The 15,822-nt window shown below is 43.9% G+C and overlaps 1 protein-coding gene across 1 annotated transcript in view; it reads left to right on the forward strand.

The window, feature by feature from the left end:
* Window positions 1-15,309, forward strand: part of LOC135531969 (thrombospondin-type laminin G domain and EAR repeat-containing protein-like) — a gene marked incomplete at its 3' end in the record, with an annotated part of 22,509 nt that extends 7,200 nt beyond the window's left edge. The window contains exons 3-5 of the mRNA XM_064959661.1: window positions 11,383-11,606; window positions 14,854-15,080; window positions 15,219-15,309. Of these exons, the coding sequence (XP_064815733.1) occupies window positions 11,383-11,606; window positions 14,854-15,080; window positions 15,219-15,309 (542 nt within the window). The remainder of the gene's footprint in view (window positions 1-11,382; window positions 11,607-14,853; window positions 15,081-15,218) is intronic.
* Between the last annotated feature and the right edge of the window lie 513 nt (window positions 15,310-15,822).

The raw sequence follows: 15,822 nt of genomic DNA on the forward strand, positions 1-15,822 counted from the left end.
TGTTAGATTCTACCCGCTGGTCTCTAATGATAATAAACCTCTGTTAGATTCTACCCGCTGGTCTCTAATGATAATAAACCTCTGTTAGATTCTACCCGCGGTTTCTTATGATAATAAACCTCTGTTAGATTCTACCCGCTGGTCTCTAATAAACCTCTGTTAGATTCTACCCACTGGTCTCTAATAAACCTCTGTTAGATTCTACCCGCTGGTTTCTAATGATAATAAACCTCTGTTAGATTCTACCCGCTGGTCTCTAATAAACCTCTGTTAGATTCTACCCTGGTTTCTGGTCTCTAATAAACCTCTGTTAGATTCTACCCGCTGGTCTCTAATGATAATAAACCTCTGTTAGATTCTACCCGCTGGTTTCTAATGATAATAAACCTCTGTTAGATTCTACCCACTGGTCTCTAATGATAATAAACCTCTGTTAGATTCTACCCACTGGTCTCTAATGATAATAAACCTCTGTTAGATTCTACCCACTGGTCTCTAATGATAATAAACCTCTGTTAGATTCTACCCACTGGTCTCTAATGATAATAAACCTCTGTTAGATTCTACCCGCTGGTCTCTAATGATAATAAACCTCTATTAGATTCTACCTGCTGGTCTCTAATGACAATAAACCTCTTTTAGATTCTACCCACTGGTCTTTAATGATAATAAACCTCTGTTAGATTCTACCTGCTGGTCTCTAATGATAATAAACCTCTGTTAGATTCTACCTGCTGGTCTCTAATGATAATAAACCTCTGTTAGATTCTACCCACTGGTCTCTAATGATAATAAACCTCTGTTAGATTCTACCTGCTGGTCTCTAATGATAATGAACCTCTGTTAGATTCTACCTGCTGGTCTCTAATAAACCTCTGTTAGATTCTACCCACTGGTCTCTAATGATAATAAACCTCTGTTAGATTCTACTGGTCCTAATGATAATAAACCTCTGTTAGATTTCTGGTCTTTAATGATAATAAACCTCTGTTAGATTCTACCTGCTGGTCTCTAATAAACCTCTGTTAGATTCTACCCACTGGTCTCTAATGATAATAAACCTCTGTTAGATTCTACCTGCTGGTCTCTAATGATAATAAACCTCTGTTAGATTCTACCCGCTGGTCTCTAATGATAATAAACCTCTGTTAGATTCTACCCGCGGTTTCTAATGATAATAAACCTCTGTTAGATTCTACCTGCTGGTTTCTAATGATAATAAACCTCTGTTAGATTCTACCCGCTGGTCTCTAATGATAATAAACCTCTGTTAGATTCTACCCGCTGGTTTCTAATGATAATAAACCTCTGTTAGATTCTACCTGCTGGTTTCTAATGATAATAAACCTCTGTTAGATTCTACCCGCTGGTCTCTAATAAACCTCTGTTAGATTCTACCCACTGGTCTCTAATGATAATAAACCCTGTTAGATTCTACCCACTGGTCTCTAATGATAATAAACCTGTTAGATTCTACCCACTGGTCTCTAATGATAATAAACCTCTGTTAGATTCTACCGACTGGTCTCTAATGATAATAAACCTCTGTTAGATTCTACCCACTGGTCTTTAATGATAATAAACCTCTGTTAGATTCTACCTGCTGGTCTCTAATGATAATAAACCTCTGTTAGATTCTACCCACTGGTCTCTAATGATAATAAACCTCTGTTAGATTCTACCTACTGTTCTTTAATAAACCTCTGTTAGATTCTACCCACTGGTCTCTAATGATAATAAACCTGTTAGATTCTACCCACTGGTCTCTAATGATAATAAACCTCTGTTAGATTCTACCCACTGGTCTCTAATGATAATAAACCTCTGTTAGATTCTACCCACTGGTCTCTAATGATAATAAACCTCTGTTAGATTCTACCTGCTTGTCTCTAATGATAATAAACCTCTGTTAGATTCTACCGCTGGTCTCTAATGAAATAAACCTCTGTTAGATTCTACCCACTGGTCTCTAATGATAATAAACCTCTGTTAGATTCTACCTGCTGGTCTCTAATGATAATAAACCCTGTTAGATTCTACCCACTGGTCTCTAATGATAATAAACCTGTTAGATTCTACCCACTGGTCTCTAATGATAATAAACCTCTGTTAGATTCTACCCACTGGTCTCTAATAAACCTCTGTTAGATTCTACCCGCTGGTCTCTAATGATAATAAACCTCTGTTAGATTCTACCCACTGGTCTCTAATGATAATAAACCTCTGTTAGATTCTACCTGCTGGTCTCTAATAAAACCTCTGTTAGATTCTACCCTACTGGTCTCTAATGATAATAAACTCTGTTAGATTCTACCCACTGGTCTCTAATGATAATAAACCCTGTTAGATTCTACCCGCTGGTCTCTAATGATAATAAACCTCTGTTAGATTCTACCCACTGGTCTCTAATGATAATAAACCTCTGTTAGATTCTACCTGCTGGTCTCTAATGATAATACACCTCTGTTAGATTCTACCTGCTGGTCTCTAATGATAATACACCTCTGTTAGATTCTACCTGCTGGTCTCTAATAAACCTTTGTTAGATTCTACCTGCTGGTCTCTAATGATAATAAACCTCTGTTAGATTCTACCCACTGGTCTCTAATGATAATAAACCTCTGTTAGATTCTACCTGCTGGTCTCTAATGATAATAAACCTCTGTTAGATTCTACCCACTGGTCTCTAATGATAATAAACCTCTGTTAGATTCTACCCACTGGTCTCTAATGATAATAAACCTCTGTTAGATTCTACCTGCTTGTCTCTAATGATAATAAACCTCTGTTAGATTCTACCCGCTGGTTTCTAATGATAATAAACCTCTGTTAGATTCTACCTGCTGGTCTCTAATGATAATAAACCTCTGTTAGATTCTACCCACTGGTCTCTAATGATAATAAACCTCTGTTAGATTCTACCTGCTGGTCTCTAATGATAATAAACCTCTGTTAGATTCTACCCACTGGTCTCTAATGATAATAAACCTCTGTTAGATTCTAGATTCCCGCTGGTCTCTAATGATAATAAACCTCTGTTAGATTCTACCCGCTGGTTTCTAATGATAATAAACCTCTGTTAGATTCTACCCACTGGTCTCTAATGATAATAAACCTCTGTTAGATTCTACCTGCTGGTCTCTAATGATAATAAACCTCTGTTAGATTCTACCCACTGGTCTCTAATGATAATAAACCTCTGTTAGATTCTACCCACTGGTCTCTAATGATAATAAACCTCTGTTAGATTCTACCTGCTGGTCTCTAATGATAATAAACCTCTATTAGATTCTACCTACTGGTCTCTAATGATAATAAACCTCTGTTAGATTCTACCCACTGGTCTCTAATGATAATAAACCTCTGTTAGATTCTACCCACTGGTCTCTTATGATAATAAACCTTTGTTAGATTCTACCTGCTGGTCTCTAATGATAATAAACCTCTGTTAGATTCTACCTGCTGGTCTCTAATGATAATAAACCTCTATTAGATTCTACCTGCTGGTCTCTAATGATAATAAACCTCTGTTAGATTCTACCTGCTGGTCTCTAATGATAATAAACCTCTGTTAGATTCTACCCTAATGATAATAAACCTGTTGACTGGTCTCTAATGATAACCTCTGTTAGATTCTACCCACTGGTCTTTAATGATAATAAACCTCTGTTGGATTCTACCCACTGGTCTCTAATGATAATAAACCTCTGTTAGATTCTACCCACTGGTCTCTAATGATAATAAACCTCTGTTAGATTCTACCCGCTTGTCTCTAATGATAATAAACCTCTGTTAGATTCTACCCGCTTGTCTCTAATGAACCTAATAATCTAATAAACCTCTGAATAATTCCTTTGTCATAACAGAGGTGAGTGATTATTTTTATCCGAGGAGTGTTCTCTATGTTCAGAAACAGAGACTCCAGTACAGCTAGCATTATAAAATGACCTTTAAAGGCAAGTGGAGATAGAACTGTATCACTTAAGATAAGAGTTGATTTAATGACAGTTGGCTACTGGTGTAACAGTGCTCCTGGTAGATTCTCCAGTTATATGCAGATCATGACAGGAAACAGAAAGCCCTGCAGATCATGACAGGAAACAGAAAGCCCTGCAGCATTTCTTCTCACCAGGATTTCCTCAGTCAGTAGCCCACAGACCACAGCTTTAAGGTTCGTAAGATAACTCAGCATAGACGAGTGTGTCTGGGTTATGGTGAACAGGGTACTGCATAGTTGTTGGATGCTCAATATAATCAGGCTATGATCCCCCCCCCACTTCCCCCCATAAAGCTTCCTCTGAGATCACGTGGCTCTGATTAGATTGTCAGCCTGGTACTGCTATCTATCGTCGCGGTAACCATCCTGTCCTTTCTTCTGGTTGCTCCCTTGACATTGGGCACCGGTAATTTACAATAACAATGATATCGATTTGAAGATTTACCTTTTAGTTTAAACATGTTCCGTTAAAATGTGTTCACTGTGCTTTGCTCGTGTCATAGACACATACACTCCATGGCAAGTTTATTCGGTGCTGGATTCTACAAGGTGTGGAGTTCACACGTTCCTCAGTTGGTATCAAGGGACCGAACGTGTGCCAGGAAAACATGCCCCCACACCGCTACACCACCGCCAACAGCCTGCACCGTTGACACCAGGCTGGACGGGGCCATGACATGCACTCATTGAAAATTCTAAACATAAACAAGGAAATGGATGATAGAAACGGTTCACTAGAATTTACAGGACATGTTTCCAACGGGGCAGTGAAGCCGAACCAGCTGACATCATTCTAGTGACGCCAAATCCTGACTCTGCCATCAGCATGATGCAACAGGAACCGAGATTCGTCGGACCAGGCAGTGTTTTCCACTCCTCAGTTGTCCGGTGTTGGTGATGGCGTGTCCACTGGAGCCAATTCTTGTTGTTTTTAGCTGAGAGGAGTTGAACCCGGTGAGGTCGGCTGATGCAATAGCCCATCCGTGACGAGGACTGTCGAGTTGTGCGTCCCCGAGATATCGTTCTGCACACCACTGTTGTACTGCGCCGGTATTTAGCCTGTTTGTAGTTGCACAATTGTTGCTATTCTCCTTGGACCTCTCATCAACGAGCTGTTTTCACCCACAGGAATGCCGTTGACTGGATGTTTGTGGGTTGTCGCACCGTTCTCGGGAAAACACAAGACACCGTCGTGCGTGAAAAGCCCCCAGGAGGCCGGACGTTTGTGAGATACTGGAACTGGCGCACCTGGCACCGACGAGATCATACTAAACTGAAAGCGTTTTTTACCATTCTAACGTCTCACTGTCTGTAGGAGCAAATCGTTGTCATGAACGGGGTGAGTTAATTTTGAGAGTTAATTCCTAGGGGATAGACACGCATCCGGTTGTCTGATCATTTCTCTGTCAGTGTGTCTGTGCTGTCAGACTGTGCTGTCAGTGTGTCTGTGCTGTCAGTGTGTCTGTGCTGTCAGTGTGTCTGTGCTGTCAGTGTGACTGTGCTGTCAGTGTGTCTGTGCTGTCAGACTGTGCTGTCAGTGTGTCTGTGCTGTCAGTGTGTCTGTGCTGTCAGTGTGTCTGTGCTGTCAGTGTGTCTGTGCTGTCAGTGTGTCTGTGCTGTCAGTGTGTCTGTGCTGTCAGTGTGTATGTGCTGTCAGACTGTGCTGTCAGTGTGTCTGTGCTGTCAGACTGTGCTGTCAGTGTGTCTGTGCTGTCAGTGTGTCTGTGCTGTCAGACTGTGCTGTCAGTGTGTCTGTGCTGTCAGTGTGTCTGTGCTGTCAGACTGTGCTGTCAGACTGTGCTGTCAGACTGTGCTGTCAGACTGTGCTGTCAGTGTGTCTGTGCTGTCAGTGTGTCTGTGCTGTCAGACTGTGCTGTCAGACTGTGCTGTCAGACTGTGCTGTCAGACTGTGCTGTCAGTGTGTCTGTGCTGTCAGTGTGTCTGTGCTGTCAGTGTGTCTGTGCTGTCAGTGTGTCTGTGCTGTCAGTGTGTCTGTGCTGTCAGACTGTGCTGTCAGACTGTGCTGTCAGTGTGTCTGTACTGTCAGTGTGTCTGTGCTGTCAGTGTGTCTGTGCTGTCAGTGTGTCTGTGCTGTCAGACTGTGCTGTCAGACTGTGCTGTCAGTGTGTCTGTACTGTCAGTGTGTCTGTGCTGTCAGTGTGTCTGTGCTGTCAGACTGTGCTGTCAGTGTGTCTGTGCTGTCAGTGTGTCTGTGCTGTCAGTCTGTCTGTGCTGTCAGTCTGTCTGTGCTGTCAGTGTGTCTGTGCTGTCAGTCTGTCTGTGCTGTCAGTGTGTCTGTGCTGTCAGTGTGTCTGTGCTGTCAGTGTGTCTGTGCTGTCAGTGTGTCTGTGCTGTCAGACTGTGCTGTGCAGACCAGAGAGCGATAGATATAGTTGTTTTATCTCTATGGTGCAGACTGGCTGAAATGTGATGAGGGTTCATTGTGGCGTTTGGAGGTGGCAGACTGACATCATACCTCACCAGGGAGGGAATTCTCACTCCACTCAGTTCCCACTGCTCATACTGCACGCACACTGGGATATTCATAGCTCCGAGCCATTCTGTTCTCCAGCAGAGGCTTTAGAGGTGAGACAGTAAAATACTCCTCTAGTTGGTAATGATACATACTCCTCTCGTTGGTATTGATAGATACTCCTCTAGCTGGTAATGATAGATACTCCTCTAGTTGGTAATGATAGATACTCCTCTAGTTGGTATTGATAGATACTCCTCTAGCTGGTAATGATACATACTCCTCTCGTTGGTATTGATAGATACTCCTCTAGTTGGTATTGATAGATACTCCTCTAGTTGGTAATGATAGATACTCCTCTAGTTGGTAATGATAGATACTCCTCTAGTTGGTAATGATAGATACTCCTCTCGTTGGTAATGATAGATACTCCTCTCGTTGGTAATGATAGATACTCCTCTAGTTGGTAATGATACATACTCCTCTAATTGGTAATGATAGATACTGCTCTAGTTGGTAATGATAGATACTCCTGTAGTTGGTAATGATAGATACTCCTGTAGTTGGTAATGATAGATACTGCTCTAGCTGGTAATGATAGATACTCCTCTAGTTGGTAATGATAGATACTCCTCTAGTTGGTATTGATAGATACTCCTCTAGCTGGTAATGATAGATACTCCTCTAGCTGGTAATGATAGATACTGCTCTAGCTGGTAATGATAGATACTCCTCTAGCTGGTAATGATAGATACTCCTCTAGTTGGTAATGATAGATACTCCTCTAGTTGGTAATGATAGATACTCCTCTAGTTGGTAATGATAGATACTCCTCTAGTTGGTAATGATAGATACTCCTCTAGCTGGTAATGATAGATACTCCTCTAGTTGGTAATGATAGATACTGCTCTAGCTGGTATTGATAGATACTCCTCTAGTTGGTAATGATAGATACTGCTCTAGCTGGTATTGATAGATACTCCTCTAGTTGGTAATGATAGATACTGCTCTAGCTGGTATTGATAGATACTCCTCTAGTTGGTAATGATAGATACTGCTCTAGTTGGTAATGATAGATACTCCTCTAGTTGGTAATGATAGATACTGCTCTAGCTGGTAATGATAGATACTCCTCTAGTTGGTAATGATAGATACTCCTCTAGTTGGTAATGATAGATACTCCTCTAGCTGGTATTGATAGATACTCCTCTAGTTGGTATTGATAGATACTCCTCTAGTTGGTAATGATAGATACTCCTCTAGTTGGTATTGATAGATACTCCTCTAGTTGGTAATGATAGATACTCCTGTAGTTGGTAATGATAGATACTGCTCTAGTTGGTAATGATAGATACTCCTCTAGTTGGTAATGATAGATACTGCTCTAGTTGGTAATGATAGATACTCCTGTAGTTGGTAATGATAGATACTCCTCTAGTTGGTAATGATAGATACTCCTCTAGTTGGTATTGATAGATACTCCTCTAGCTGGTAATGATAGATACTCCTCTAGCTGGTAATGATAGATACTCCTCTAGTTGGTAATGATAGATACTCCTCTAGCTGGTAATGATAGATACTCTTCTAGCTGGTAATGATAGATACTCCTCTAGTTGGTATTGATAGATACTCCTCTAGTTGGTAATGATAGATACTCCTCTAGCTGGTAATGATAGATACTCCTCTAGTTGGTAATGATAGATACTCCTCTAGCTGGTAATGATAGATACTCCTCTAGTTGGTAATGATAGATACTCCTCTAGTTGGTAATGATAGATACTCCTCTAGTTGGTAATGATAGATACTCCTGTAGTTGGTATTGATAGATACTCCTCTAGTTGGTAATGATAGATACTCCTCTAGTTGGTAATGATAGATACTCCTCTAGTTGGTAATGATAGATACTCCTCTAGTTGGTAATGATAGATTCTCCTCTGGTTGGTAATGATAGATACTCCTCTAGTTGGTAATGATAGATACTGCTCTAGCTGGTATTGATAGATACTCCTCTAGTTGGTAATGATAGATACTGCTCTAGCTGGTATTGATAGATACTCCTCTAGTTGGTAATGATAGATACTGCTCTAGTTGGTAATGATAGATACTCCTCTAGTTGGTAATGATAGATACTGCTCTAGCTGGTAATGATAGATACTCCTCTAGTTGGTAATGATAGATACTCCTCTAGTTGGTAATGATAGATACTCCTCTAGCTGGTATTGATAGATACTCCTCTAGTTGGTATTGATAGATACTCCTCTAGTTGGTAATGATAGATACTCCTCTAGTTGGTAATGATAGATACTGCTCTAGTTGGTAATGATAGATACTGCTCTAGTTGGTAATGATAGATACTCCTGTAGTTGGTAATGATAGATACTGCTCTAGTTGGTAATGATAGATACTGCTCTAGTTGGTAATGATAGATACTCCTGTAGTTGGTAATGATAGATACTGCTCTAGTTGGTAATGATAGATACTGCTCTAGTTGGTAATGATAGATACTCCTGTAGTTGGTAATGATAGATACTCCTCTAGTTGGTAATGATAGATACTCCTCTAGTTGGTAATGATAGATACTCCTGTAGTTGGTAATGATAGATACTCCTCTAGTTGGTAATGATAGATACTCCTGTAGTTGGTAATGATAGATACTCCTCTAGTTGGTAATGATAGATACTCCTCTAGCTGGTAATGATAGATACTCCTGTAGTTGGTAATGATAGATACTCCTCTAGTTGGTAATGATAGATACTCCTCTAGCTGGTAATGATAGATACTCCTCTAGTTGGTAATGATAGATACTCCTCTAGTTGGTAATGATAGATACTCCTGTAGTTGGTAATGATAGATACTCTTCTAGTTGGTAATGATAGATTCTCCTCTAGTTGGTAATGATAGATACTCCTCTAGTTGGTAATGATAGATACTCCTCTAGTTGGTAATGATAGATACTCCTCTAGTTGGTAATGATAGATACTCCTGTAGTTGGTAATGATAGATACTCCTCTAGCTTGTATTGATAGATACTCCTCTAGTTGGTAATGATAGATACTGCTCTAGTTGGTAATGATAGATACTGCTCTAGTTGGTAATGATAGATACTCCTCTAGTTGGTAATGATAGATACTCCTGTAGTTGGTATTGATAGATACTCCTCTAGTTGGTAATGATAGATACTCCTGTAGTTGGTAATGATAGATACTCCTCTAGTTGGTAATGATAGACACTCCTCTAGTTGGTAATGATAGATACTGCTCTAGTTGGTAATGATAGATACTCCTCTAGTTGGTATTGATAGATACTCCTCTAGCTGGTAATGATAGATACTCCTCTAGCTGGTAATGATAGATACTCCTCTAGCTGGTATTGATAGATACTCCTCTAGTTGGTAATGATAGATACTCCTCTAGCTGGTATTGATAGATACTCCTCTAGTTGGTAATGATAGATACTGCTCTAGTTGGTAATGATAGATACTGCTCTAGTTGGTAATGATAGATACTCCTCTAGTTGGTAATGATAGATACTCCTCTAGTTGGTAATGATAGATACTCCTCTAGTTGGTAATGATAGATACTGCTCTAGCTGGTTAACAGTCTGAATGAGACATTACATGTTATTTGGTGGAACTCCTGTAGATATGCAGAACTCACAGTGAGGTCTGTCACAGATGTCCTCTGTCTTTGTCAATACCTTTACATAGAATACACGTTAACACTCAAGTATGTGCCTCAGATGAAAGCAGAATGTGGATCTTTCTTAAGTGTTATATATACTGTGTAGGTATTCAGGACAGAATGGGGAGGTTGTTGAGCTGATAAAAGGGCTGAATTATTTTGACAGGGTTGTCTGGCTTCTCAAAAATATCTGTTGTGTTGAGTTTCTTTCTCTTTGAAATCTGATCCATTTTGTACTCTTTCACTCTCTTTCTCTCTCTATTCTCTCTTTGTTTCTCTCTCTCTATTTCTCTCTTTGTTTCTCTCTCTCTATTTCTCTCTTTGTTTCTTTCTCTATCTATTTCTCTCTTTCTTTCTCTCTCTATTTCTCTCTTTGTTTCTCTCTCTCTATTTCTCTCTTTGTTTCTCTCTCTCTTTCTCTCTTTGTTTCTCTCTCCCTTTTTCTCTCTCTCTGTTTCCCTCTCTCACACTCTCTCTCTATTTCTCTCTTTGTTTCTTTCTCTATCTATTTCTCTTTGTTTCTCTCTCTCTATTTCTCTCTTTGTTTTTCTCCCTCTATTTCTCTCTTTGTTTCTCTCTCTCTATTTCTCTCTTTGTTTCTCTCTCTCTATTTCTCTCTTTGTTTCTCTCTCCCTTTTTCTCTCTCTGTTTCCCTCTCTCACACTCTCTCTCTATTTCTCTCTTTGTTTCTCTCTCTCTATTTCTCTCTTTGTTTCTCTCTCTCTATTTCTCTCTTTGTTTCTCTCTCTCTGTTTCTCTCTCTGTTTCTCTCTCTCTGTTTCTCTCTCTCTGTTTCTCTCTCTTACACTATCTGTCTCTCTCTGTGTCTCTGTCTCTCTCTCTGTGTCTCTGTCTCTCTCTCTCTCTCTCTCTCTCTCTCTCTCTCTGCCTCTCTCTCTCTCTCTTTCTCTCTCTCTCTCTCTCTCTCTCTAATGATTCCTCCTTTGGCTCACTGAGGTAAAACAAAACTTGAACCCTGGCTCCTCTCCACATAAACAATACTCTGGGCTATATAATTGCGGTCACTTCAACACACTTATTTAAAACTAAAGTTTGCCTCTCTTCCTTATCTCTGACATGAGTGTTCGTGTTGGTAGATTATCTTCGTAGATTCTCTGATTTGCCCTTGTCCATCCCATCTCTTTATGGGCTGATACAACACTTATATAATCTATATCTAACCTGTATCTTTCCTTCCTCCCTACCACCCTCCCCCTCCTCCCTCCCTGTAGATCTGTTACCTTTGGACTTCCTGTCGCGGGTCTTACCACCTGGCGGGGAGCCCCCCCTGCCTGAAGTGCACATGGTCCAGTCCAGGGGGGCCCGGGGCCTGCAGCTCGCCGGCTCTCAGGAGGCCCTCAGCTTCCCCGCTTCGCAGCTCTTCACCAACTGTGACCACTTCCCTTCTGAGTTCTCCTTCGTGGTCACGCTCAAGATCCCACGCCTTGCCAACAAGGTGAGGAAGAGGAAGACAACATGACGACAGAAACCACAACGACAGAGGAAAGTTGTAATATAGTTCTAAAATAGTTCTAATATAGTTCTGATATACACTCTGCAGCAGCAGGACATATGAATGATTATGTGGATTATAATTAATGGATATTGTTTTGTAGGGGTTGATACGTTTTTCATTAGTGTGTCAAATCAGACAAATGTGAAGTCTGACATTATAATATTGACAAACTTTAAAGCCTTTTTAAACCTCTAATACACTACAAGTTTGCATTTCCTTCTGTGCTAGACAATTCTCAGCAACAAAAGAGTGGTCAATTTAAGATCCAACATCTTTAAGTTTGAAAATGAAATATTTGAAAGATCTGTCTGTCCCTCAGTGTGTCCTGGATGGACCTGTTGGTCAGTGTCTGTCCCTCAGTGTGTCCTGGATGTGCCTGTCCTGTTGGTCAGTGTCTGTCCCTCAGTGTGTCCTGGATGTGCCTGTCCTGTTGGTCAGTGTCTGTCCATCAGTGTGTCCTGGATGTCCTGTTGGTCAGTGTCTGTCACTCAGTGTGTCCTGGATGTCCTGTTGGTCAGTGTCTGTCCCTCAGTGTGTCCTGGATGTCCTGCTGGTCAGTGTCTGTCCCTCAGTGTGTCCAGGATGTACCTGTCCTGTTGGTCAGTGTCTGTCCCTCAGTGTGTCCTGGATGTCCTGTTGGTCAGTGTCTGTCCCTCAGTGTGTCCTGGATGTGCCTGTCCTGTTGGTCAGTGTCTGTCCCTCAGTGTGTCCTGGATGTCCTGTTGGTCAGTGTCTGTCCCTCAGTGTGTCCTGGATGTCCTGTTGGTCAGTGTCTGTCCCTCAGTGTGTCCTGGATGGACCTGTCCTGTTGGTCAGTGTCTGTCCCTCAGTGTGTCCAGGATGGACCTGTCCTGTTGGTCAGTGTCTGTCCCTCAGTGTGTCCTGGATGTCCTGTTGGTCAGTGTCTGTCCCTCAGTGTGTCCTGGATGTCCTATTGGTCAGTGTCTGTCCCTCAGTGTGTCCTGGATGGACCTGTTGGTCAGTGTCTGTCCCTCAGTGTGTCCTGGATGTGCCTGTCCTGTTGGTCAGTGTCTGTCCCTCAGTGTGTCCTGGATGTCCTGTTGGTCAGTGTCTGTCCCTCAGTGTGTCCTGGATGGACCTGTCCTGTTGGTCAGTGTCTGTCCCTCAGTGTGTCCTGGATGTCCTGCAGGTCAGTGTCTGTCCCTCAGTGTGTCCTGGATGTCCTGCTGGTCAGTGTCTGTCACTCAGTGTGTCCTGGATGTACCTGTCCTGTTGGTCAGTGTCTGTCCCTCAGTGTGTCCTGGATGTGCCTGTCCTGTTGGTCAGTGTCTGTCCCTCAGTGTGTCCTGGATGTCCTGTTGGTCAGTGTCTGTCCCTCAGTGTGTCCTGGATGGACCTGTCCTGTTGGTCAGTGTCTGTCCCTCAGTGTGTCCTGGATGTCCTGTTGGTCAGTGTCTGTCCCTCAGTGTGTCCAGGATGGACCTGTCCTGATGGTCAGTGTCTGTCCCTCAGTGTGTCCTGGATGTCCTGTTGGTCAGTGTCTGTCCCTCAGTGTGTCCTGGATGGACCTGTCCTGTTGGTCAGTGTCTGTCCCTCAGTGTGTCCTGGATGGACCTGTTGGTCAGTGTCTGTCCCTCAGTGTGTCCTGGATGTCCTGTTGGTCAGTGTCTGTCCCTCAGTGTGTCCTGGATGGACCTGTCCTGTTGGTCAGTGTCTGTCCCTCAGTGTGTCCTGGATGGACCTGTCCTGTTGGTCAGTGTCTGTCCCTCAGTGTGTCCTGGATGTCCTGTTGGTCAGTGTCTGTCCCTCAGTGTGTCCTGGATGGACCTGTCCTGTTGGTCAGTGTCTGTCCCTCAGTGTGTCCTGGATGTCCTGTTGGTCAGTGTCTGTCCCTCAGTGTGTCCTGGATGGACCTGTCCTGTTGGTCAGTGTCTGTCCCTCAGTGTGTCCTGGATGTCCTGCTGGTCAGTGTCTGTCCCTCAGTGTGTCCTGGATGGACCTGTCCTGTTGGTCAGTGTCTGTCCCTCAGTGTGTCCTGGATGTCCTGTTGGTCAGTGTCTGTCCCTCAGTGTGTCCTGGATGGACCTGTCCTGTTGGTCAGTGTCTGTCCCTCAGTGTGTCCTGGATGTCCTATTGGTCAGTGTCTGTCCCTCAGTGTGTCCTGGATGGACCTGTCCTGTTGGTCAGTGTCTGTCCCTCAGTGTGTCCTGGATGTCCTGTTGGTCAGTGTCTGTCCCTCAGTGTGTCCTGGATGTACCTGTCCTGTTGGTCAGTGTCTGTCCCTCAGTGTGTCCTGGATGTCCTGTTGGTCAGTGTCTGTCCCTCAGTGTGTCCTGGATGTGCCTGTCCTGTTGGTCAGTGTCTGTCCCTCAGTGTGTCCTGGATGTGCCTGTCCTGTTGGTCAGTGTCTGTCCCTCAGTGTGTCCTGGATGTCCTGTTGGTCAGTGTCTGTCCCTCAGTGTGTCCTGGATGTCCTGTTGGTCAGTGTCTGTCCCTCAGTGTGTCCTGGATGTGCCTGTCCTGTTGGTCAGTGTCTGTCCCTCAGTGTGTCCTGGATGTACCTGTCCTGTTGGTCAGTGTCTGTCCCTCAGTGTGTCCTGGATGTGCCTGTCCTGTTGGTCAGTGTCTGTCCCTCAGTGTGTCCTGGATGTCCTGTTGGTCAGTGTCTGTCCCTCAGTGTGTCCTGGATGGACCTGTCCTGCTGGTCAGTGTCTGTCCCTCAGTGTGTCCTGGATGGACCTGTCCTGTTGGTCAGTGTCTGTCCCTCAGTGTGTCCTGGATGTCCTGCTGGTCAGTGTCTGTCCCTCAGTGTGTCCTGGATGTACCTGTCCTGTTGGTCAGTGTCTGTCCCTCAGTGTGTCCTGGATGTCCTGTTGGTCAGTGTCTGTCCCTCAGTGTGTCCTGGATGTGCCTGTCCTGTTGGTCAGTGTCTGTCCCTCAGTGTGTCCTGGATGTGCCTGTCCTGTTGGTCAGTGTCTGTCCCTCAGTGTGTCCTGGATGTCCTGTTGGTCAGTGTCTGTCCCTCAGTGTGTCCTGGATGTCCTGTTGGTCAGTGTCTGTCCCTCAGTGTGTCCTGGATGTGCCTGTCCTGTTGGTCAGTGTCTGTCCCTCAGTGTGTCCTGGATGTCCTGTTGGTCAGTGTCTGTCCCTCAGTGTGTCCTGGATGGACCTGTCCTGATGTTTGTGTCTCTCCTTCATACTGTGTGTCCTGTCTCCTGTCCTCCAGAGGAACGAGTACATCTTCTCGTTGGTGGAGGAGGAGTCAGACCGGCTGCTGATTGGTCTACTTGTCTCTCAGGAGAGGCTCCACTTTTTGTTCCAGGGCCCGACAGGCAAGAAACGGATCACGTTTAGGGCGGTGCGGTTGGCAGACAACCACTGGCACACATTGGTGGTGGCCGTCACCGGGCGCTATGCTACACTCAGAGTGGACTGCGGTATGGCCCTGGAGCTGTGAGTCTCTCTCTCTCTCTCTCTCTCTCTCTCTCTCTCTCTCTCTCACACTCACTCACTCACTCACTCACTCACTCACACACTCACACACTCACACACACACACAACGACACCCTTGTGTTTTTGTTCTCCCCCCAGGGTGTATGAGAAGCCTTTCCCCAGTGATCTCTGCACTGCCCACTCCAGGTTCTTCATCGGCAGCAGGAGGCGGTGGAAAGGACTGTTCTCTGTGAGTTTCCCTCTTCGTTGTCCTCCTGCATGCTTAAAGTCTGGTCCCCAGAGTTTCTCTTCGTTGTCCTCCTGCATGCTTTAAGTCTGGTCCCCACAGTCTCTCTTCGTTGTCCTCCTGCATGCTTAAAGTCTGGTCCCCAGAGGCTCTCTTCGTTGTCCTCCTGCATGCTTTAAGTCTGGTCCCCAGAGTTTCTCTTCATTGTCCTCCTGCATGCTTTAAGTCTGGTCCCCACAGTCTCTCTTCGTTGTCCTCCTGCATGCTTTAAGTCTGGTCCCCAGAGTCTCTCTTCGTTGTCCTCCTGCATGCTTTAAGTCTGGTCCCCACAGTCTCTCTTCGTTGTCCTCCTGCATGCTTTAAGTCTGGTCCCCAGAGTCTCTCTTCATTGTCCTCCTGCATGCTTTAAGTCTGGTCCCCAGAGTGATGATCTGATCTTGGCAGGGAACATTACCCATAACGAACGGCTCTCTCTATAATAGGGTATGCTACACATGGTCTGTTACTAACTCTCTC

Source organism: Oncorhynchus masou, unplaced genomic scaffold (genome assembly GCF_036934945.1).
Source record: "Oncorhynchus masou masou isolate Uvic2021 unplaced genomic scaffold, UVic_Omas_1.1 unplaced_scaffold_1688, whole genome shotgun sequence".
Classification (NCBI taxonomy): domain Eukaryota; kingdom Metazoa; phylum Chordata; class Actinopteri; order Salmoniformes; family Salmonidae; genus Oncorhynchus; species Oncorhynchus masou.